Here is a 26,180-nt window from a genome sequence, read left to right as displayed (position 1 = left end):
GAATACTTGGGAAAGGGAGCTGAGAACTGGTACAAAGTTACCTGTCTGCAAATACCTGAAGTTAGACCTTAAATATCCTCCCAGCAGACCATCAAACAACTAATGATGTGCCAATAAACCAAACTGATTTGGGCCACAAAAGCCAAGGGTAAGCATCCTTTTAACATCAGCAGGTTCTGAGTCTAGTCCCTTTAGGAAGAAAGTTTCACAGTCCAGTGCAGACCCTTCAGCCATACAGGACTACATAATGAAAAAAAAAAAAGCAAAACACCTAATTGCCACTCTTGTTAGCAATGTAAATCTTGGGTTTAAATCCTTTTATATACAGACAGATTTTAGCTCTGTTTGAATTAGCAAAGTCTGAACATACTTTGGATTCAAATATACGTTGAAATACAATGTAGTCAGCTATCACAGGAGGAAACAACTTCTGGAATATATTGTAATTCAGCTGTTTATTGTATTTTAGAGATGGTGCCCACCAATTGTTCGTCTCCTAACCTTAATTTTTACATCCATATTATAATTGTTTATACAGGCATAATGTACCTTTTTGATCTAGTGGGCATACAAAAGAGAAAAAAGTTTCAGTGTGCTTCACTCAGGTACTCTGTCTCTTTTCAAAAAATCTTTGAGCTTATATTCTTTGTAATATTAGTGGTAAATACAGTTTGGGCAGATGATTTCAACAGACTTTAACAATATTCTAAAGAAAGCAAAGTATCTTCCTAAATAAGTCTAGGAGGTACTTTTGTATTAGATATGTATTTTAAACAAAACTGTTATTGGAAGGCTTTATTGTCTGGTTTACCTGACTCTTGATTGTCCAGTCATAGTCTGATGGACTCATTTGCATGGAGTCAGTACCTCTTTAATCTCAATTTTGTATCACTGAAATAAATAAACAGTAGATAGTAATTTAACTAAGAGTCTTGCCACGGGGCAAAAATCTGTTCCCATCCAATATTGTGACTGATCATTATTACCAAAAAAACCTGGCCTGTGTCTTGAAGACATATTTCTAATGGAAGTCATAAATGTTGCCTTCTGAGCTATACTGCAGATTAAATATTGGTTTCTCTTTCTGAAGGATCTTCAAGAGCTTTATCAGCTCTGCTGGCAGCATCTTCGTTCTCATTGTTTGTTAATGGTTCGGCTTCCTTTGAGTCAGCATTCTTCTGTGCTTTCTGCTTCTCATCTTCTAACTTCTTTTCTTTTGCCAAAAGCCTGTAGTTAATGGTATTGCCAATGAATAACCAGATACTGGCCACAATCACAATCACTCCGCAGACGAAATACATGTACTGATATTCACCAGTAACATCTACCAACCAACCTGAAATACAAAGACAAGAAGAGAGAAAAAACATCTTTAAAATAGGATGCCCAATACAATCTAGATGCTTTCCTAGGAGAAATATCTATATATCTCTTGGTTTTGGAGTTGGAGCAGCAAAGCATTTCAACATGTTCAAATTGTCTAACATATATATCAGAACTCTAACAAAACCTGTATTAGTCAAGGTAGCAATTGTCATTGGAATCACTGACAGTGATAAAATATTGAAGAACAATGTAAGTAAAGCTTAATGAATAATGACAGACATTTTTTTAGTTGTTTAATTTTCATTATTTCATTGACTTTTTATTTTATTTTCCTCCTAATTTTGTTTCCTATTGTTTTGGAATGACTGACACTCACAGAGGCTGCATACAGACAATAGGATGAAGAGGTATGTGTCTTTTTATGCTGCTGTCATTGTACATCAACTTTGCAATTTTTACTTTCCTGTGACTGGTGAAAGAGATAAAAAGGTTTGTCCCTTCAGCTATCATACTCAACTGATGAGTTTTAAACTATGAAACCTGTACCTAAAAATTACATCCACACCTCTGAGATTAGTTGGGTCATGACAAGGAAAATAAAATATAACTGTTCTTCCACTTTATGAGCCATTCTTCCCAGATTTTCCCAACTCCCAAATCAACATCTGTACGTATCCAAGTATTTAGCTCGGAATACTGCTACACTAGCATTGGAATCCACAGGATAGCCTGCACACTTCAATTTTGTATGCATTTAGATGCTTTTACTGGGTTGAAGCCATAATGTCAGCCTATTCAGCTGATACACATTTACAAGCCATCAAATTATTTTAGTCTTTATTTCACAAGCCTAGTATTAGGAAAAACTCAAATAGCACTGCAAGCGTATAATTCACCTATTAGCGTAAAAAGTACAATTTACTGTTTTTTCTCAATGAGCAGACTCATAAAACTGATGATTAAAAATGAAATTCTGCATTAAAATTACTTCAGCATAATATAAGATAAATCAATTTTTCATAGAGTTATAGCACAAACACATACTTTTCAAAACTCCTGAAAAGCTAATATACTGAAAAATAAATAGTTTCGTGTGCTATTGCCCCATAAATATTAAATTTAATATCTTTAGAGTTAATACGAACATTGATTTTAGAACCTGACTGAAAAGGCTGGGCTCCAGCAGTCACCGGCTCAGTCCGCCCACTAGGTGGCATAGCAAGAGGCTGCGTGAGAATCTGTTGTGTTCTACCATTACCAAAAGGAATTTTTACGTTAAAAGGTGAGAGAAACACTGACTATCTTGAGGACTATTAAAAATTTACTTTAACAAATATTATTATACTTAAGTGAGTGGAATTGTTTAGCCATATTCAAAATTTCACGCAACAATGCTGTTTATAGAAATACTGACAATAATCCTCAAAATACTTTGATATGTATAAATGTTTTTTAGACACACATAATCTTGCTGACTTCTGTGGCACTGTTTATCCCGTGGGTATAGTATATGTTCACAAGTTGGGCTTACACTGCAACACACACACACACACTCTCTTAACCAGTACTTTTCAATAATTTTTGACCATCTATTTCTTTAGTTTCTTATATCATCAGAAACCTTAAAACCACAAAACTTAATATAACATTACTAAATAGTGACTAAATTCTAGTAAACAGAAAACACTTTAGATAAGACTCTTCAAAATTTTTGGTGCTAGAAGCCCAAAAGTTATGAATATAGTCTAAGGTATACACATAGGCTCCCTTTAAGCTCCCCTTACACTCAAAAGAATAAAGTTGGTAACATTATCATCTTTCAGCCAGTTCACTCTTGAATTGCCTTACACATTATCTGTTGGCTATAGAAACAGGCTAAAGGACTGGCGGAGAGCAGGGCAGTGGTGTGAAATTATGCCAGGGGACAACACTCCACAGCACCATGCTGGTATCCCACCATGCGTGCACTCTGCCTAGGCTGCTGAGCATGTCCCTGTCCTTTCTAGTACCTCCCGGCTAGCTTCTTTTTTCTAGAAATGCAAATCCTCTCTGTTTATACAAACTAAAGTTGCTATTTTAAACTTAAGTGTGTGCTCCTCTAGCTGCCACTAGTTTAGAGAAATCTAGTTAGAAGATCTGTAAGATCTCCACAAAACTACTAGTGGATTCAATCAATTCAAGAGAGTAACAACTATGTTGGCAATGAGCAAATTGGAACTGAATACATGTAAATCAAGGTTGAAAAGTTAGCACTATGTGCTATCAGGAAAACATGTATTTATCACCTGGATTTATGTGCCAGTAGAGATACACTCTTAATCTATCTATTGCACATGCATGCAATATATGCCTTTAGATTTTCATGTGGATCTGCAGCTGTAAAGCCAAAAGATAACAGATGTGGTACACTACTGCTACAGTATGTCCCTAGTCACAGTGAAAACATTAAATAACATTAAGAACAATGTTTATATTAATGCAATGCTAAATTGCAAGATTATGCTGTAATGCCTGAAAAAAACAGTATAAAAGAGGTTCTTACCTCCTAGAGGAGGACCTATGAGCACAGGGCAACATTCCACGATGGTGACAAGTCCAACTGCACTGGAAAATCTGGCAGCCCCAACGAGGTCCATCAATGTCTCAAAAAGAACGCTGCTAACCATTCCAAATGCAAACCCAAAAAATACAGCATATATCACCAAGCCAGTGTAATTTGTTGCCAGAGGGCACAAAATATGACAAACGCCATTATACAAGACAGCGAAACTGAAAAAGTACTGAATCTTTGGCCGGATAAACTTGGAGTTTGCTACGAGTCCCATTGAAGGCCTAGCAAACATGTCTACAAAAGCTAAGATAGACAGCAAAAATGCAGCAGAATATTCATCAATTCCCTTGTGCTTGGCATAAGGAGCCAAGAATACTATTGGAGCAAAGAAACCGATAAACATAATGACATTCCCAGACAAATAAATCAGAAACCCTCTGTGTTTGAAGAGGGAAAGATCTAGGTATTTATTCATGGTTTGCCAAAAAGACTTCTTGTTGTTTTTGTGCAAGGGAGAATCTCCTGTGCCTTTTTCAACATCTTTTTTTATAGGCAGGACTGTTTTCGGTCCAACAGGTCTCATAAGTGACCCAGCCACACAACAGTTCAAAAGAAGTCCTCCCAGAATGAGAAAGCTTCCTTTCCAGCCAAACACATTAAAGAGGAATTGGTTGAGAGGTGCCAATGTGCTCAGAAACACTGGACTTCCAGCCATGGCCAGTCCGTTAGCAATGGGACGCTTCTTATAGAAGTACTTGCCAATCATGGTCAAGGCAGGTTGTAAATTGAATGCTAAACCCAGACCTAAAAAACACATAAAAGACAGTATTATTGCAGGTCATGCACTGAAAAAACACATCACACCACTTTCAAGTTATTTTTAAATGACCAGTGTCTATTCCAGTGATTCCCAATAAAGACAGAAACCAACCAGCATCAGAGAATGAAAGACAGTTTCATTGCTGCCTATGCGTGTTCATGCCAAGATTGTGTCGTGGTGGCATTCTGCCATTTCCCCTATAGCACTGCAATAAAAGCCAAAACTCCTTACTGTATTTCAGCAGTGATAGTGACAGGGGAATCACAGAGGAATGATGGTGTCACTGCCTTGACTCACCACTTTTAAATTTACTAAGCTATAATGCAATTCTCTCTTGGCTCATTTCACAAAAGTAACATAATGTCACTTCAGCTACAATGAATGCAGGGTGTATTTAAATGAATAAATGTCCTCGTTTCTTACTTCCAGGTCTATTTAAGATCAAACTTGTGTACAAATGTGGAGCTTAAAATGGCTAACTGTTTTGCGACACATTCAGCTACACTTCCACAAGTATGGAAGTCACTGCTAAAGGTGGAAGAGTTGTAGAGGACATGCATGGGAGCAGAGCACCAATCCACATCAGCCGAGTGTATAAGCTGAACCTCTAGGCCTTCTCTCTGTATTAGGACATCTAGGCAATAAAGTCTGCATAGCTACACATCTGCTGGATGGCACAGGGGACAAGATAGGCTCATTCCTGGACTGTGACTTTACTCTTTCAGTAGACCCCAGGTTTAGGATGTGAAAAATAAGAGCATTAAGAAATAATCACTGAACGAAGACAGAGTCCTTTAGTCCCAACATAAAGAAAGATAAGCTTGAATATAAGAACAAGTATTACCTTATTCATTTACTACCTGCCAATATTTCACCTCACTTGCCTTCCTTATTCTGAGGATGTAGTTTAAAAAAAAAACCAAACCCACAACTTTTGATAGAAGAAGGCTATTTCATTTACTGGCTTAATGATCACATTAGTTCATTGCCTGAGGCAATATCCAGGCCTCTGATGGATGATTATGAATAATTTTATTTGGGGATTGGCCCTGGGGATTTCAAACAGAAACCCATTGAACTGAAAGTAAATGTATGTACGAACCTACAGAAAGCTGGCACTAGCTTTCATGTTTTCACTAGATTTCTGCTAGCCTCTGCCACTCTGTTTGATGTGCGACGATTGAAAGCTGAAAGAAGGAATGTGAATTTCTACATTCTACATCTACAAAATGACTGTAATAGGTGCTGTCATGAGCCAATCAATTTTTATACCATAATTACAGTGCTGTGTGGAACAATACATACATACAGCATTTATTGAATAAAATTATCGGTTGTTCCTGAAATACCCTATGAAATAATTTAACATCATACCAGCTAATTTAAACGATTTGATAGTTCAGATAGCTGAAATGAACTGATCTTGCTACCTTCTTGGCTTGTATTTGTACAGTGCCTTGCACAGTGGGTTCTTGACCAGTAAGGCTCAATGGTAGAACAGTATTAGAAATAATATAATGTAATATAATATATTAATACCTTTTGACCAGGACTCTTACCTCCAACGACACCAATACATAGATAAAGTTCCAGGACGCTATTGCAGAAAGAGGAAGCAATCATTCCAAATGAACACAAGATACCACCTGCTATCATCACAGGCCGGCTACCATATTTGTTCACCAAAATGCTGCTTATGGGACCTGTTGGTAAAAAAGAAAATACATTAACAGGTAACTCCATCATACATGTTTCGTATTTATGATATGTTGGAATGCTTTCCTCCTCCATCTTGGAAAACGTTTAGCTGTTTCTACAGCGATTTGTCTCACAAACATCCCCTGTGAGTCTGCAGATACACGAGCCTGGATGTAGATATATTGCCTCCATGACATGGAACTGGATACAAAGATTAAAGACATCAGACAAGCAAGAGCGATTGTTACAGTTCACAAGCAATCAATACCGAGATCGGTCAATGGAAGTTTTGAAAGTGCAAGGACTGAAGAATTTAAAGTATGAGGCAGATAACAAAACACTTCACAGAGCAGGAGAAATCTCCAGGCAAGCAAACTAATAACTGACCTTAATACTGTAGCATGTACTGGACCGCTACTTAAAACTACACATAGGCTTTAAAGTATCATCAAATCAGAATGTAAATCTCTGGCCCCTGAGGCTCGTTTTCCCTTACCTCATCCAGAAAGGAGCGTTAATGGGCAGTAAGATGACTATAGGTTGTCTGGGAAAACCTAAGATGTGGTTTAGCATAAAGACCTATAAACTTTGAAAATATTGCTACAGGTCCATTTTTCAGTTTCAACTGCAATTCAGTTTATGGTGTAATTACAGCCATACTAAACAAACAGCTAGTGTGCAATTTAGCATGACATGCATTATATGTTTTTTTAAATGACCATGACTAGAATAGACGGTGATGCTACATATCAAGATTAAGAGGTTGTCAAAGCTCTTTAGGTAAACCTGCATACCATCTGACTGCACTATATTTGGCCCAGACCATTACAAATAGTCTTGCTTTTGCAATAACTAAACTTATCCAATTAAAAAAACCCCAAAAAGCCAAAAAACAAAACCCACTAAACAATTATAATAAAAAGCAAAAAAATTCAAACTCAAGGTAAAGCAGGCACCTGGCATAAAGTGGAACGCCAAGCTCTGTATCTGATTGCACTGCAAATCATTCACTGTACTGGTAACAGTTTAAAGTCTTTAATTTTTATAAATTTCTAAAGGAATAAATCCAAGAAATCCCATAATGTGAAAAAGCCAAATTCAACCAAATTTAAAAGTGTGTTTTCATAGGTACAGTGTTATTTTAGACCCCACTTTTTGAATCACCTTAAATGTATTAAAGTATTATTATGTTTGTAATGTAAATGTAATTTGCTACTTACATATCAAAAGTCTTAAGCATATGCCAAACGATCAGTTTTTAGCTGGCAGAAATAAGCTTCTGCAATAGTGTTGCCCTCTGCCTACCTGTCTTTTTCTAATGGCTCATGAATCCAGAGGTCAGTTTGAAGTTAACTTGACTGAAAAGCAAAGATTTGAGTGATGTTTAGATCTTATGGTTTGTGCACTGATTAAACAGCTTGGGTCCCAAGGAGTCTAGGGAAGCTCCTTCAGGCTCCCTGTCCAGGCAGCACAAACACTGGCCAGTACACCCAGCTTGTCACCACTAAAAGCAATCTATCTTCTTGCCCAGGCAGCTGTACCATTCCAGGTAGGTGGGGGCATAGAAGATAAACAGGGTGGCTATTTTACTGAGAAGGTAAAGGATGCTCAGGCTGAAGGCATTAGGTCTCATCTTACGGACATAAGCATAGGACATCAGGCTCTGCTGCTCACTGAACTGCAGCTTAAGCATAACCATATATTAAACCCAACACACTTAAACACCCATAGCATGGAATGGCCCACCAAATATACAACAGCCCAGAGATTTATTAACAGACTTTAAATCACATATGAAGCACTAAAACATTTCACTGACAGCCTATATTATGAGATAACTAACACTTCTTAACTTCCATCTGGGGGGACCACTGAGCAGAACTGTGACAAGGTGGGCTTTCTCCTTTGAGACCATACGGAGAAAGCAGTGAAACATGAAGAACGAACAAATTGCACTCCAAGCACTTTGCAAATATATCATGCTTACTCCTCCTGTCTTAATAAACTTGTGCTCTCATAACTATGCTGAAGAATAACTTAAATCATGATTTTGCTATTTATAGAGCTATGTTTGGACAATCAGTATTTGGCTCATGTTTCAGTTAAAAAGAAAGCCCTTTTGAAATACAGGAACAATACAAATATTTTCTCTAGTTAAAAAAAAAAAAACACACCTTTTTACTGGAACTTTTTTTGCTTAACTCAAGCAAAAAGTTTCATCCTAATATCAAGTAATATTTTTATTTTTGAAAATAAATAAAACCAAGGCAATTTTCTGGAAAAAAAAAAGAAGTTGTAATGGCTAAACACAAAACAGTATTTTACATCAAAGATAAAAAAATACAGATTCCTAAAATTATTGCAAGTTCTTCTTCCCATGATGAGAGGGATGTATTTACAAAACTGTAAATGAAAAATTTGTTTAGTATTTCTTATCATTCTGACCTACCTGCAAGTTACCGCTGTAATAACTGTTGCCTTGCTGTAGTCATACTTAAAATGTTCCTTCGCTGATCCTTAGAAAAAATGCGGCAAAGAGGCATCGTAGCAGGGAAATATTTGACCATATTATTTACAGATTTATTCACTACAGGCAACTTGAGTTTTACCCTTACATAAATGCTTCAGTTATGATGTGGACAGACCTGTTAGCAATCTGTTTCTTTTCTCATTAAACAAAGACAGCTTGAAAGGCCAGAAGGATAGGTGTGAAACTAAATGAAAAAGATGAGGTAAATCCACACATAGCAGGCTATCAAGTGCTGGAAATTGAGGAATGGCATTAAAAAATATTGTTGTGCAGTATCGCTATATTGTTAGCATTGTAAATAAAATTATGGATCAAAAAGACAGCATTGCACAGCACTGACAATGTTTTGCAACGACAGTCAAGGACAAAGATGAGCTCCGCTGTAACATTCACCCCTAAGAGTACTGACTATAATATTAATATTCTTTAATACTTTTCCGTCAATCCTTCCTTCCTTCTGTAGGACAGAAAAATGAGCCAGATACTTGTTTGTTTAGGGATTTCGGGGAGATGTTTGTTTTCAGTGTTTGGTTGGTTGCCTTTTTTAGAGGTTGTCCAGAAATGGCAGGTTTCCCTCTCCTTTGAGGGAAATAATTTTGCAGAGAGTTCCTTATCAGGAATAAGAAAACAGCATCTTTGCAGATCTTAACTGTGGTGCTTAGGCCAGGACTGTAAATTACAGCTTTTCAGATCAAAGCAGGTAATGTTAGCTCCACCTACAAGACCTGTTAGTTGAGGTCAAATATGGATGTATTAATTTAGGTAGGCAGTGGATGAAGACACCAGAGGAAAGACAAAACTGTCTGATGGGTCTAAGCTCTGTACTTTCAAATGACCTAAAGCTGGAATGGATTATAAACTTAAAATTCCTTTAAACCTAATAGTCTCTTTGAGACGTTTTTCTCAAATTAATGATGTGCATTTTCCATCACATCTCCATTTAATTTTGGGTTTTCTTTTAGTACATTCCAGTATTTTGATTTAAAATTTGTGCATGTGGGAAATACTAATTGTTCTATAAGCCATAAAGTTAGTTTAAGCTTACTCCCTAAGTTACCCAGGAACCCTTCCAATCTAATGAGTAATTTAAACATTTTCTTGTGACATCTGCATATACACCTGGTTTTGGAGTCTCATGAAATAATGCATATTCATACCTTGAAGTATATGAATCTACATAAATCCCAGCTGTTTGTCTATCATCATACATTTTATAGCCATACACAAATTTCATTTCACATCTAACAGCTTCCACAATTATTTAAGCAATGCTCACATGCCAGCATGTATCTATATTTCTTGCAGTTTTTTTCTTTTTAGCAGAAGGAAGATTATGCTGTTTTAGCACTGTAACACTACCAAAATCACATTATACATTAATGCACATTAATGCACTAAAGGACTGCTGGATCTCTGAGTCTACTTTCACGAAGCCTGAAGTAACTACATAACAGATGTTAAGTCAGGAAGCCCACAAGAATATTTAATCTGATCTCTCCCTTAGCACCTACAAACCATCAGCCACATAAGACTATACACTCCCTAAACCAAATTTAAGACCATTATCGTAATATGCTAACAGTCTCCTGGCTGTATTTTTGTTTTATATCTTTCTGTTTGAGGCAAATGACCAGAATGTGAGAAGGAATAAGGCAGCAACTGTAACTGATGCCACTGAAGAACAGTTTCAGGAAGGCCTGTGCAGCAGGACACAAATGACTTAGAAGAACACAAAAAATAGCAGCTTTTCACATTGTTTGTCATATGTCAAGGGAAAGATGGCAAAAGTAATTTCAGCTATGTAAGCAGACACTGGCTCATGCATCTGGGAGCTGTTTATGATGTTTTATACAAAACCTATAATAATGTGATGTCTACGTTCTGTTTTGACCGCTCAGCAGAACATTCACTTGCACATCTGTATTGCGTAAAATGTGAGGACAAAGGTGCTTTTTCTGGTGTTCAGTGAATACCAGGATTTCTCAGAAGAAACGTATTGTATACACATGAGATAGATTACTTCTTGTAATAAGAAAAGTAGCAATAAACCATATTTTCCTCTCGCTTTCAAGTTTATCTTTTCTATCACCATTTAAATCCTCATCTTCTGCTAAGGCATACTGTTGTAAATGAAAAGCAATAAAAAAGACTACATTAGTGAACAATAAGTAGATTCAAAAGGCAGATGTTTGAAGAAATAATCACCTTTTTTCCCCTTAAAAAATGTTTATTTTGCTAATATGGTTTAAACATAACTTGAACACTAAAGTTTCTTTTTAAAGAAATACACTGCTTGTTATTTTTGTGGAAATGAATAGAGGACTCAAACTATATACTCTAAATTTAATATTCTTTCTCTTATAGTTACATTCTCAGAGATACACACACACTCATATACACATATCTGTCCATTTATTTGCTTTTTTCAGCCCTAAAGAAAACATAAACTTCAAAAAAATGATCTGACTCTTCATATCTGGTATCTCTTAAAAGCTCAAAGGATGCAAACCAGATAACAGTATTTCCCCTTCATAATACCTTGAGGTAATAGTACAGGCAGATTAGTTTTAAGGCCATGAAATAGAATAAAGGAAGATTTGTTTGGTATAAAATGTACATCTTGCTCATCTCTCAAGTAGAATAACATTTATAAGACCTAATGTATTAGGTACACTCCATTAATTTAAAAGGGGAAAAGAATCTAGGACACTAGAATTCTTGCTGCCTTTTCTCTTTTCCATCAGTTTTTTTCTTACCAAATTGAACAAAAAAAAAAAAAAATTACTTTAGAGTCCTCCCATAAATAGACACCACTTTCTGTGAGGGATGAAAAAATGTTCAGCAACTTAAATGTATAATAACTAGTTAGAATGGTTACAATACTAGGGATTGGTCTGTAGCAGTATCAAGCTGCCGTAATTGTCTTTTATGTCCAAAATAAAGTTATCTTTGGGTCTATTCTATATTTGTATTCACTGGAGGAATGAAAGTGTCTTTGCAAAGTATGTAATCTAGGTTTCAGTATTTAATTTATTCATTCTGGTGTGATTTCTCACTGCTATAATACAGTGATGTAATCAAAGATCATTCACATCTGTAACTTGTTTCACATACAGCCAATGTATTTATGCTTTTTACTTTGCTACCTGCATTATTTTTAGTATGGAACTAGAGATGAACCTTCCTAATATAAAGATAATTCCTTAAACATATATTGACAATGCCATACAGTGTTCATAGTGTCATTGATCCAAAGCAACCTGAAATGACTCAGTTTGAACAATATGACATTTATTTAAATAAAGTGAATGGCTGAAAGAAGTTGAAAATAAACGCAATAATATTTCAAGTTGCACTAATGCAATATTGGAGATTGCATACTGTCAAGTCAAGTGATTGAAACACAATAACATTTGCAGCCATCTGCTCTGCAGAGTCAATACAGCTATCTTTCTAGTCCAGCTTTATTTTTTATTTCTGTTTCCTACAAAGCTGGAAAAACCCGAGGAGCTGCAAGAACTATCACCAGGATAACCTACTTGCTAATATCAGTCAGAGGTGGTTTTTTCTTTTGCTGTTTTTTTTTTTTCTTTTTCTTTCCCCCCAAAATATAAGATCTGCTTGCAGGAGCTGACTTGCTTTGTTTGGCAAAGAATCCCCTATTTTTTCTAAAGCAGAGCCTTATCTTTCACTTTAAAACAACTCCTTCAACCACAAATGCTTTAAGCAAGTACTTACTACTACTATCGGAATGTCATCTCTGGCTTACAGAGGAAAAGCAACTCAAAATTAATCATGTTTAAAACCTGTTAATTAAGTTGGAAAACACTTCAAAAATGTGCTGCTTTTCTCAAGCAGAACTAAAAATAACTGAGTATTTTTGTGACAGTCTTATCTCTAGTTCAAAAACCTTTCGCTAAATACTTTTACTCTTGGGTAGAATTTAGAGATGACAGAGAGAAAAAAATATAAAAAGGTATCAATGAATTTGAAAATACTAAAATGTCATGCAACTGTTTGTGTGTTATTTTTTGTTGTAGATTTTTTGTGTTATTTTGTATTGTAGATTCTATACCACATTTCTGGGAATGGTAACCTGTGTTTCTGACATATCCTATGCGTTTGTGTAACAGCAATGAAGTTAACATAGTTCAACAATCACTGGAAAGCTTTATTTGTAGTTCCTCTATGCATTTGGCAGTATTTATTTTTCCATTTCATATAATATCTACAACTGGCTGCACTGATTCCATAAATCTAGATAATACAGTAACCTTGACAGAAAGCAAAGAGAAAAAAATACTCTTGCAATAAATATCACCAATAAGAAATGGCTAACACTGAGTCAGTGTCACCAACCTATGCATTAAGGTAGCTCAGCAGCTGAAAGCCCAGCATGCTGGGGGGTAAGCAGTCAGGTGTTCAACCATCCGTCACACTTTGCTCACCACTTCCTCTCCTCTAACTACATTTCCTCAGCACCATTATCCTGAATTTACACATTCTCACTTGTGTCCTGAAGGATCCTTGAATTCTATTAAGTATCTATCTTTTGTTTTTTTATCTGTTATTTGGATTAACTGGACCTTCAGATATTCCTTAGGACTTTTAAAAAATACGGCAGTCCTGTGGGGTAATTCATAGGGCTCTGGCTGATGGTAGAGTGTCTCAGCACACTGATTGCTTGTTCATGGCTCCCCCTCCAAAAAAGTTGCATCTGATAATTTTGGACTGATGTGCTCAGGTCAGGAACATGTATGCCTGGTGCAACTATGGCTGCCTTTTTCCTGAAATGTTCAGAAGAAACACGGTAAGTGATCAGTGGCACTGGTGCTTGCACTAAATACATTGCTTTTGTGTAGAAATTAAAGATCCTTGATCTGTTTTGGTATTTTGTTGTTTGTGGGTTTGGGGTTTTTTTCCCCCCAGTGATTCATCAGAGACATGAACCAAGGGCATTGCCTATTTTAATTAAAGCTGTTGTTTGGCTTACAGGTTTTTTACTTGTTTGTCAGGGTGCAAATGTATATGGAGTTAGGGACCATGTAATTTAGAAAACATCTTCAAGCTAGCAAATTACTCTATATCTATGCACTTTTCAAAGTTGGAAAATTGCCCAGTTTTTAATCAAGGAGAAGTCATGCTGATTATTATTTACATGGATATATATTGAAGCTTTATATTAATTATCTTTTGCATGCTCCACTACAGCATTTTTTTCATGAAAGGCTAAAATGCTTGATCACAAAGCAGAAGACTTTATGATGATTTATGACATTTCTTTTGAAATTAGCAATATGAAACTTCATAATATTTAATGGGAAATGAGTGTAATTCTGAGTTGCTGACCACTCGCCAGTTTTTAGAAACATTCATATTCACCCACTACAAATAAAGTTGTCTCAAAATTAATTGCCCCCATTTAACATTGACACATTTATTGTGAAATGAAGTCAGATGCAGCAAAATATTTTAACATTTTTAAAACTTTCCTTATATTTACCTTCAGTATCACTCAGTAAAGTGAAGCTCATGCATAGATATTTGCAAAAATTAGTCTTTCAATTTGGAAAAAGGCAAGAAAAATGAAAGAAGAAAGGTAGAACAAGCTAATCACGATATGAAATCAAAGCACCTATGTAAGAGTGATGCATATAAATAGAGGCATTCTAACACCAGGCACATATTTCTCACAAAGTGGCCTGCATGCCTCTGTAATGGGGACAGCTGGAAATAGCATCAGCACCAGCACATGATATGTGCATTGCAGTCAGTCTTCTCAGAAAAATGTTCTTTTCTTCTCAGAAAACTGATGCAAGCAGCTTGTAACTTAAGCAGTAACTGTCATGTAGTGTATCAACAGGAACGTTAGAAAACTCAGTGGCAAATACAAGATACTTGGAAGAATAAATGAAAGTTTCCTGCAGAAGAAAAGACAATGAATTTTTAACGCTTAGTATTTAACTGCAATTTACTCCTCAGGACTTCATAGGTTGGCATGAATCTAAATTGTCATGGAAGCAGAACAATACTTTGTTATTTGGAAGCTTAGCAGACATCACAGAGAGCAAAAAAACATAGCAAACACTTTGGAAAGACCTTGCACAGGCTACTTAGTAGTTTTTATGAACTTAGGGTATATTCTCTGCAACTCAAATCATTACATTTTTCAGATAATGAATTCATTGTGAAAAATCCAGCCAACTTCAGTTAATACTGTCATTTGGATTTCTCTGTCTTCTACAAATTGCTCATCATATTAACGCTCATACAACATCCCATTTTTACCCTGCAGATCATCCTACAGTTTATTTGTTTTCTTCCAGAGTACTATTATCTCACCCAACTTGGAAATGATTTCTTATATATTATTACAGGCAATAATATGTAATTTCAGAGAAAGCACAAGACATGCTTCTTCCTAGTTGCTCCTTTAATATATTACTTTCTGGTCTCCATTTTGCACTGTATAATTAAACTTCAAACTGCAAATACTCAATCTGCTGCCTATGATGTTTCCATGAACCACTAACTGTGAATTATGGATCATGAGTGGATCATTAAAACTCATCTACATATTCAGAATATATGTAATGAGAAGTATAAATCTGGGTGTATTTATAACTTGGAAGTGTCCTGAGAAGTCATCATATTTAGGTCATTGTCAATAAGATTGTAAAATTATTTCCAAATGCATTTGCTACTTAACACATATGTATCATTAAGCTTAAAATGTACTTTATAAAAAACCCCCACAACTTTCTAAAACATTATTTTATCATTATTTCCATTATAATTGTATTTTAATAATATCCAATAAAATGCATATGGTGACTTTCAATGGTAATAATTAGAAGCTTAAGAGTGGGAATTTCCCAAATTCCTTTACAGCCCATAAATTAGATCATGTCTGAAGAACTGCATAAGGTAAATGTATTTTCATAATATTTAGTTAAAAACATACTAGAGGGATGAGAAGAGAGACATAAGGGGGGGAAGGGAAGAGGGAGGGGAAGGGAAAGGGAAAAGGAAATAAGAGAGGGAAGGGAATCTGTGTTTCAAAGATCTATAAAATGGGAACTGAGTGTTCTCATTAGGTTTTGGCACCGAAGGTATTCAGAGTAAGTGCAGACAATGTAGAATATTAATGGGATCATACCTGGTACATAATTTGCATTTTTCCCAGTATTTTGAAAAAGGGGAGACTGAGAAACTGGGGGGTGGGGCTAGGGGGTGGGGGAACACACAACATGACGGACACACAACAGACATGATTACATTCAGTTGTCAATTAAAAGTGAGAAACTTTGGGGGAATTCATTTGTGTTTTCTTTTCCTGTTTTCAGACAAGTAAAAAAATAACATGTATGTATACTGAGAAAATCTGTTTAATTATAGAATGATATGTAAATGTAACACTAAACATTTCCTCTTCCCGGTCAAAAAGACTAAATGCAATACAAACTGTATAATGGCTATAAGCATGAAGAAAAAATCAAAAGTAGAATGACGAAAAGCCAGAAGTTATCAAATGATTAGCCTCTTGATCAACAATATTAACAAGTTTTATTTATCTTTCAAAGCATTTCTTTATTTCAGCTGTGCCCACATCAGCAGCCTTTATTAGACCCCAGAGGAAGCAGAACCTTTGTAGACAACTTAGTGAAATGGTCCAGAACTCTAAAAGTGTCCCACAGGTTCAGATCACAGCATCTTCCAGGTTACTTAAACTTCAGGCAACCTACATTTAACTGCTTTTTAGAAACAATAATCTTCAATAAAATATTTACTGATTAATCAATAATTGAAGAATGAGTTCTAATCTCTTCTCTCCTTATTCTTTTTCCCTTGTTTCTCTCTAGCCTTTTACAGCAAAATGCGCATGCCTGACACTCTCTCCAACAGAACTGAAAGAGCAGCCAGATACATTTTTTTTTAGTCTGTACATTACCTGAACAGATGTCAGTTTATTTTTGCATATTCCCATACCCTCCTCATATACTTTTTGTCATCGGAGTTGAATTTGTCATCAAGTTGACACTTCTAGATTTGCATCTACAACGGGAAAAGCTTTACCTGATGGGTCATTCAAATATTTAGACATTTCCTATGTATAGTCACATGCCATTTCTTTTGTGGGCTGGACCGACAAATACACTTTCCATGGACTTTTACCAATAAAAACATGACTTCCTTTAATGAGGGGAGAAGTATGCCTTCCTTTATGAAAACAATATTTCATATGTTAATATGACCAAGTAAGGAGTGAAAGAATCATAAAAAATTAGCAGAGGAAGCCTGGGACTTAAGCAGTGGAAAAGGAATATATTACAAGGAATCTGGGCAAAGGTATTTATGGCGTTTCTGTTTTGCCTGGACTAGAGAGGAAACAGCATGTATAATGTTCTCTGCACGGTCCCTTCCCTTGCAGCAGCAGAGGATGTATCTCCATAGACAAGTTCTTCTGAAAATGGCGGGGTGGAGGGGCTGGGGAAGCCTAGATCTGCTCTGCTTATGCAATCATGGGATATCTGAGCTCTGCTGCAAAAAGCAACATGAAGTGGCTTGGTGACCTAGTGCCATCTTATTGTACTTGAAGATAATATTTGTATGGCTTTTGAACCAGGCATATTTTCTTACCTACTGTAAAGAAATAAAACAACCCACCACTGGCAGAAACCTTATTCTTCACTGCATAATGCCAAACAGCTTACTTCTAATGATTGTAATGCATCATAAATTCCAAATAAATTAGTGCCCATTGAAATATAGGCTTCTCATGTTTTGTATTACAGACACTGCCTGAACATCATGCATTCCTGGAGCCAGCTTTCATCTAAGGAGTTATGCTGGTATTCTTGAACCTGAACATATTGAAATAATCCATTGAAATATACCTGCTTCTGCAAGGATTTAACATTTATGCTTGTGAAAAGAATATAACTTAGGTTTACTAATGAAAGAATTATTTTCTTCCCACAGGAGGAACTATGTTTCTTTAGTAATTTTTAATACATCTTACTGACAAGCAATTGGTTAGAAAGTTGACTGATCTGGGCAATATGTATATCTGAACACCTTGTCATGCAAATTTTTATAACATCGGGAGAAATGATCCAGAGGAAATTCTATGATACAAATCTGTTCTTGTCTTAATCCCATCTGCCACTTCAGCTCTGTTTCCCTGAGCAGAGGGTCAAGTGCTTTGCACTCAGGTTATTGTTTACATTTGAGTAAGTAAATATGAAAAGCTTCTAAATCACAACGGCAATGGTTTATATAACCTTGCACACTCTTTGCACAGGTACAAATTATGGTGTTGTGTGAAAGACAAGACAATCACTCCCACGTGTACTATCTTTGTGACATGCTATTTGATTTTTAAGGAATGATACATAAAATTAGAAATAGCATTGCATGAAACATTCTTTTGGCTTAAACATCCATTTTATTCCCAAGCTGAAATAAAAATTTCAAGCCTCAGAATTTTCATTTGAACTAAAAGTCTTCAAATAAGTCACTTTGAAATATCTCAAACGTCTTCTGTTGTACGAATAAACAAATTACTAATACAAATATCTGGCATTCCCATGATCTAACTTTTCCTCTTAGCTTTTCAAAATATTCACAAACATCTTGTTTCAGGTCATTCGGTACTACATCGCATTTCATGACCAAATCGTCTTAAAAACATTGCAGCTCTCTATTTTTTTATTTTAATATAAGCCAAATTGCAGGACTATGTTGCTCATTATTGTATATGCAGTCACATAACACACATTGGACTTCACCCTGACATTAATTGCCCCGTGACATTCTACAATGTGTAGTCCTTCTGCAAGTGCAGCCCACAGGAGAGAGGGGTTTGTGGAGGTGCTTTGTCAAACTTTTTTTTTTTTTTTTTTTAGATTTTCTGTAACTTTCTGTGACAATAAAAATGTGTTAAGAAAAAATGATTATTCAGGCCATCTGCCCCCTATAATTATCTCTAACGTTGACAACATTCTCTTCTCATGTGACAATCATACAATTTCAGGTCACTACCTCAAAGTTCAGCCTGGAGAAGCAAAGTCTCCAGGGAGACCTGATAGCAGCCTTCCAGTACCTAAAGGGGGCCTACAGGAAAGCTGGAGAGGGACTTCTTACAAGGGCATGTAGTGATAGGACAAGGGGTAATGTCTTTAAGCTGAAAGAGAGTATCTCTAGATTAGCTGTTTGGAAGAAATTCTTTACTGTGAGGGTGGTGAGACACTGGAACAGGCTGCCCAGAGAAGCTGTGGATGCCCCGTCCCTGGAAGTGTTCAAGGCCAGGCTGGATGGGGCTTTGAGCAACCTGGTCTAGTGGAAGGTGTCCCTGCCCATGCCAGGGAGGGTGAACTAGATGATCTTTAAGGTCCCCTCCAACCCAAACCATTCTGATTCTATGATTCTACAAGTGTTATGTTACATAAGTTCGTTGCTTCAATGAATAATCAGAACAATCCTTACACTCATGGTGCCTGATTCTTCACCCCTCAATGTACTTTGCAGCACTGGAACTCTACAGAATCCAATAAACTGAAATTGAAGTTAGGAGAATCATACTTAAGGTCAAATTGTCCTGTGTCCCTAGATTTTTACTTTTTATTTATGAAGCAGAAATAAGCTTACTGATAAATAAGTCAAAAGTTTAATCAAATGATTGCTTTAATAAAGTGAACACCACCAGTTTTGCTTGAATACTGTAAATCCTCAAAGCTAATCTATATTTTATTTATATTTTATTTTGGGGAAGAAACATGAATCATTTATGAATAATGTCTTTTTAAGGTTGATATAAATAAAAATGAGATTTTAATGAGTGCCTCTGGGAGCACTTAAGTCGTTGAAGGTACACTGTCAAGAGAGCTTGATGTTACAAACACCTATGGGTAAACATATTTGCATAAATATATAAACATGTTTATATGCTGACTTTAACCAGGTGAAAAAATTATTTTAACTTTGAACTTTATGAGACCACTAAGGCATTTAAAATTAAGCACATATTGCAGATTAGCACCATGATGCCCATACTTGTAATGGAGCGCCACGCAGTTATTTTACATGTCTCTGGTAAGAGCATAATATAATCATTGAAAACTGTCATTCATCACCATGTGTGTCAATGGATCTGTTTTAAGTTTTCCTACTGTCACCTTTTATTTTTTCCAGTGTCACTAGCCAAACTGTGACTTTAGAACATTTGGCTATAAATTCGAAGAAGACCTGCAGATTCACCATATGCAGTACATGACCTAAAGTTCTTTAGCAATAATGTAGCTATTTTACTTTATTATCATCACCATCATCATCATCATCATCATTATTGCATTTTGCTGGATAGATGTCCAGGTAAACCAACTAACTAATTAACTATCTAAAAAAATCTTATTTCACCATAAGTAACATCACGCTGCTTCTCACCAGCTTTAAAACCTTATGTTCCTTAATAAAATGTTCATGGTAACAGTTACAGTCTTGGTTTCTTATGGATTGAACAGTTCTGCAAAGACAGTCTTTAAGTAGAACATCCAGTAGTAAAACCTCCTGCACTTTGTTTAATTACTTGATGCTTTGGAAATTACAACTGTTGTGCTTATGCAAATAGTAACAGATTCAGCTACGTAATTACACACACTCAAAGTTTAGAAACATCACAATAAGGAGGGATTAATTCTGCCATTTGGGTATATGCCAATAATTCAAACAACTCAGAACAGAGCTGCTCTTGATGCTATTCTGAGTGAAATTTGACTTCCAAGGACACAAGAGTACACACATCCACCCACCCCCTTTCTAGGGAAGGTCACACAGGACACCCTCACCTTCTCTTGTGCCAGTCCTAACCTGAAAGCCATTGCAGACTCCTTGGGAAGTCCTGGCTTTAACTTACATTCTACAATGTAGAAAGCAATAAGAAGGTAAAAGCTAGGACACATATGCAAATCTGGAAGCGGCATGGGTGGGACAGAGCAGCTCATTCTTGTAATAGAAGAAAAAAAAATCAGACAAGTAAGTTCTGTTCCTGGAAAAGCAAAGGAGCCCTCCATAGGAGAGCAGCATGAATAAGGTTTGTACCGTGTCAAAATCGGTACCACCAGCTGATACTGACAGGGAAGTGTTTGGGGACCTTGTTACAAAGATGCTGAAGTGGATTCAACTTTCAAATCATTCACAGAACAGAAGTAATTGTAACAGATCCATAGTTTTTTTTTCAGCTTATAATCAGCTACAAAAGAATGTAAACGGTCAATTATTAGACGAACCAGCTATTCTCTCAGTTGTGTTTTTTTCTTAGCTGGTGATGGAAGAGAGGGAATTACTGGTATGAAGAAAGTCAATACAAGATTAGAGAAGATTTACAAGCTAATAAGTAATTTCAAAATTGCCAGTTACTTTTAATAGTATCACAACTAGTACAACTGAGTTAGCGTCACTGAAATGTGAGAGAACTACAACCCATACAACATATGAGAGGAAGATTAAAGAAGAAAACCAAACCTTAACCAGAACAAGTTCAAACCACTAATCATGGGTGCATATCTCTAACAGGAATGTTAGATTTTAAGGTCTCTAGGGAGCAAAATATAATGTATTAGTATAGGGCAACAATTGGGGGGGGTGGGGTGGCGGCGCTCACAGATCTGTGCAAAATGGACATCTGAACTCTTCCTCTATATTACTTCAGCACTCAAAAAAGACACTGAACTTTAAAACAAGATTCATTTGGTGTGTTAGGAAAGGATGAATCAGAAATTCCTGTTTTTAGTGACAGACAACAGAAGATGTCTAGGCAACTGCATCAGATGTAGGTGCCTATGCTGACGAAGATTAAACACATGAGTCTTGTCCATATAATCTCCAGTTACTATTGTTAAAAGGCTGTAAGGGTAGCACTGCTTCCTTCAAAGTTTACTAAAAGTCAAAGCACTTAATGATAAGTGTTTCAAAGCAGTACACATAGAAAACCAAAAGGGACATGTTCCAGTCATCAGTGGCTAAGGGTTGTAAGATGTGTTTGAACTAGATGAGGAAATCAACGTCTTATGTCACCATCACAGTCTCCTATTTTAATCCCATTCTTTCATTTGACTGTCTAGTACATATTCACCTGAACAAAAGTCAGGTAAAACTGCAGTGAAAATGCTTAACTATTTCTTGACAATTAAAAAAATCCTGCCAAAATTTTGGAAAAGAAAAGTAAGCTTCTCTTTTGTTTGTATGCACCAATGAAAAGTGTATTACCTTCTAAAGCTGCAGTTGTTTGTGCTTTTTGACATATGTAAACTTCATAGAATATCACTGTTAAGATTAAAAAGGCTCTGACTGATCAAAAACTCTTCATACGGTATATATGTTTATGTACCTGTGTCATATGTGATATCTGCAAAAATCTTCGAATCTAGTTAATCAATTAAAAGGGTGTTTAAAGTAATCATAAAAGATAATTTAAAACCACCTCATTCTTTGATTTCTGCAGCTCCCCTGGCATCAGCATAAATCTGTCACTAAGTCCCTGGTCCACTTACCTCTGTTAATGAGTACAGATCTACGTATCTTTATGAATCAGTAAAAGTCTCAGCTGTTGAGATTTGATACTGGATTAGAATATTTTCTAAACATATCAGTACAACTCTGTTTCCCTTGAATATACCCTTCAAAATAAACAAGGGAATAGTTCTTAGACATTCCAAAACAATGGACCAGTAAAATTCTATAATAAGTTCTTTGTAAAGTGCTGGGTTTATTATTTCATTTGAAGTGCTGGTGTGACTACAATGGTATACACAGACTTTTCCTTCCCCACAGTACTTCTCTGGTATCTGCTTAAATATCTCATGATTCCCAGTTGTGTTAGACCATTGTTTTATTACCTTTGAATTACCCGACACACATCACAAATACAACCATTGTATGATCCAGTGATATGAAAAACTATATGGGAACTATTCCAACATTATTAGTACACACAAAATAAGCATTCTTTCGTCAAAGCTTTACAAGCTCAATGAACATATCAAAGGCCTGAGTTTGTCCCTTGATATCTTTCTTAAACAAACCCAAAGTTTTAGTGGTTAGAAAATGTATTTTATGATGCATGTTATTTATTATTGTTTGACTTTGACCCATAACTTGAAACTAAGCAGGAAAGAAAAAAGAATCTTCTTTGCAGATAAAAGAGCTGTCAATATTGATTACTTGGCTTATAGAAATCCCTGTCTATAAAGACAAATGAAGATCAAGACAAACACAAAGCCTTAAATAGGAAGAGTGCTTAACTAACATTCATTATGTAATCCACATTGCCTACTTGTATGTAAATGAGAACTATTTTAGTAAAGGGCTTGAGTTAATTAGATTTAAGTGACCACAAATATTTCTATGATATGCATCAAATTATTACTAATAACCTACAGTTTGGATACTGAAAGAGCTTGGTAGAAGCACACTGGAAATTCTTTGACGCACAATGTCTTTCGGACAGTTATTCAAAATTAACATAAGCGTACAACAAAAGACAAAAAAGCCTTATTTCTTTTGGTGGCAGCATGTCTTTAACTTTGAGAATGGCTTCCTGAGCGTGGCTTAACAGATCCCAGTAAAAACTATGTTTCATGAAAACTTGACAAAATTGGATCCCCAAAAATCACTGAATATTTAACAATTAGATCTTAGCCACTCAGCCAGGTATAACAACTTGCAGAGTTAAAAAGTCAACTTTCTCCTGAAGATAGGACAACAAACCAGTTTGAAAAAAATGTATAAAACCACCCACAACAGATCTGGGTTTTGTCATCTTTCTTCCCATGACCATTATAAAGAGTGTTTTCTGAAAATTAGGGAAGGCCTCTGTTCTAACTAGCCATTGCTACTGCAGAACACCACCCTAAAAGGTACAACTTTACTAGAACTAAAAGCCTTCCCAGAAACATAAGAAGTGGCAGTATTACACTTCAGAGGCCTTATCAGGCTTTCTTAGCATTTAGGACTTCTTTCTTTAAAACTACGTAAATGTATAATACTTTTGTTACTCTTGATACCTTTTTTTTGTACTGATCTCCATTTGCTAGTAAGATTCAAAACGCTCTGTTCTTGTGTCACCTCATTATGACTTCCTTTATCTGCAAGTCTCAAATTAACTTGACATAGATGTTTTACATATATTTTAGGCTAAATGTGAAGCATTTCCTCATGCCCATGAGGCATTCAGAAAGCTGGTAAGTTCTGCTTTCAAAGACACTCTAAATGAAGTGATTAAAATTCAACACTTTGCATATTTTGATGGAGAAAAATGCTTGCCCTTGACAACAAAGGACACAGGTCAATTTAAGAAAGCTTCTTAATCTCCTTATCCATGGCCACTGAATTCCTTGTGCCAGTATATTTGTAAAAACAAAATAAGAAAATGTTACCAGGGAGGAAAAAAAAGCGTAGGAGCCCAGGTCCTGTCCAAAAGTAAAAATCCATAACCATCTGTTGTTTGTGTTACATGGATTTCGCAACTGTCATCTCCACTGTGCATGCCATTTCATCTTCACAGCAATATCACCAAAACACCCACTGAGATAAAATCACAAATATTTTGAACATACCATATGATACATTATTTTTCAAATTAATATTTGACAAAGTCAAAATGAGAACTTGTCTATAGGTTACTTTTGTGTTGTCACATGAAAAATCCTTTCAGGGATTTTTCCCTACTGTTTGGAAACGCTTAACCTCAAACTTGAGTAACTTAAGAAATACAGAATAAAAGAGAGGAAGCTATTAAATTCCACATTTTTAAATTATAAGTGTGTTTCAAAAAATAGTAATGTCCACTGCTTACACTCATATAGCATCTTTGTTCAAAAAGGGTCCAAAGGCGCTTTTTAAATTATTTACTTAGAAATATTATCTAGAATTTAAATTAACTCTTCTTTTTTGAATTTCAGTAAGACTAGCATACATTTCGCAGCTGGGTATGGCTTGAAGGATTTGTCAGCTCTCAAGCTAATCTCTATAAACCAATGTTACACCCAAAAAATTGTTTTGGAAAAACAAATAAACAAACAAAACAAAAAACCCAAAACATCCAAACTGAAATTGTCCTTGGAAAAATGAGTTAAAGACAAGTGAGTAAACCAACTGTTTTTTCCCTGAGGAAATCTAAAACTCAAGGTCAGTTGTGTCTGAAATCACCAGACCTGTCACATGGCTTTCATAGCTGCCACTAAGGCTTCTATCAAACCTACACTGAAAGTAATGAAAACATTTTTACTGGAAACAGATCGAGCTCTGATAAGAAGCTCTCTAATCACCTTTGGCTGCTAACACTCAGCAAAGCGAGAGCTGAAGTTCTGAAAAAGAGAAGAATGAACTGAGAGAACTTGAGGTCAAATCTATTTGATCTTTTTCTTGAATTCCTTAATGCTTGTGTATGTTAGAGCATAAATATGGCTCTATAAGTATATGAATACAGATATAGTTTATGTATAAAAGAATACATACATGTAAGCACATTTTATATGCATAGGCATATGTGTTCATACACATCTAGAAACACAGATTGTCCTGTCAGGATAACTCAACTAATTCCATTTTGTCCGAGCTTCTGTCCTACAGTAACAAAAGTTTGGTGGTCTCAAGTCACAGTCCCCTGAGTGTGGGAGTCCATCACAAAACCATCACCCTTAATTTAATACCATTAAACAGTCTCTGCTCTAGAGAGGTAGAAAAAGGAGTTGCCATGGAGACAGAACTATTGCTCCTCTCCAGAGAATGCCTTCTTTAGGCATGGGCTGAACAGTAGAGCCTGTGCAATACTGGTAACCTGGGTCACACCACAGCATCTTGCTTTTTGGGATGGCTTTTTAGTAAACTCTAATGAACATCCAGGAGATGGGGGTTGGGGGGGGGGGGGGGGGGGGGGGAGAAAGCATAAGAAAATAAACAAAACCACAAAAAACCACTATGAAAGTGCATATTACAACAGATTGAGAGGGGAAAAGTGTTTCATATTGATTTGATTTATCAGATTTGTCACCTCTGCTCAGTGCTTTCCTAACAGGGTGAATGCTGTGCTTGACCTATTTGCTGGAATTAACTAGGACTGCAGGAGACCATATGGATTGCCAGATGGTCTGCTATAATTTAATGCCATTTATTCTAAGTATGAAGTAATTGATAAACATAATTAACATTCTTTTAGCTTCTTACTGGATGCCTTTTATTAGTTTCTTTTTTTTTTT

At 35.9% G+C, this 26,180-nt stretch overlaps 1 protein-coding gene across 1 annotated transcript in view; it reads right to left on the bottom strand.

Annotated features, from left to right (window-relative positions):
* Positions 1-436: 436 nt before the first annotated feature.
* SLC16A7 (solute carrier family 16 member 7) overlaps positions 437-26,180 on the bottom strand; it is an 81,250-nt gene continuing 55,506 nt past the window's right edge. Inside the window, exons 3-5 of the mRNA XM_080390781.1 lie at positions 6,257-6,400; positions 3,869-4,681; positions 437-1,336 (exon numbers count right to left, since the gene is read on the bottom strand). Of these exons, the coding sequence (XP_080246907.1) occupies positions 1,065-1,336; positions 3,869-4,681; positions 6,257-6,400 (1,229 nt within the window). The 3' untranslated portion in view covers positions 437-1,064. The remainder of the gene's footprint in view (positions 1,337-3,868; positions 4,682-6,256; positions 6,401-26,180) is intronic.

The sequence above is a fragment of the Falco punctatus genome, assembly GCF_963210335.1.
Source record: "Falco punctatus genome assembly, chromosome: 6".
Classification (NCBI taxonomy): Eukaryota; Metazoa; Chordata; class Aves; order Falconiformes; family Falconidae; genus Falco; species Falco punctatus.
The sequence above is the reverse complement of the archived record's forward strand: the minus strand, read 5'-3'. Positions and strand labels throughout refer to the sequence as shown.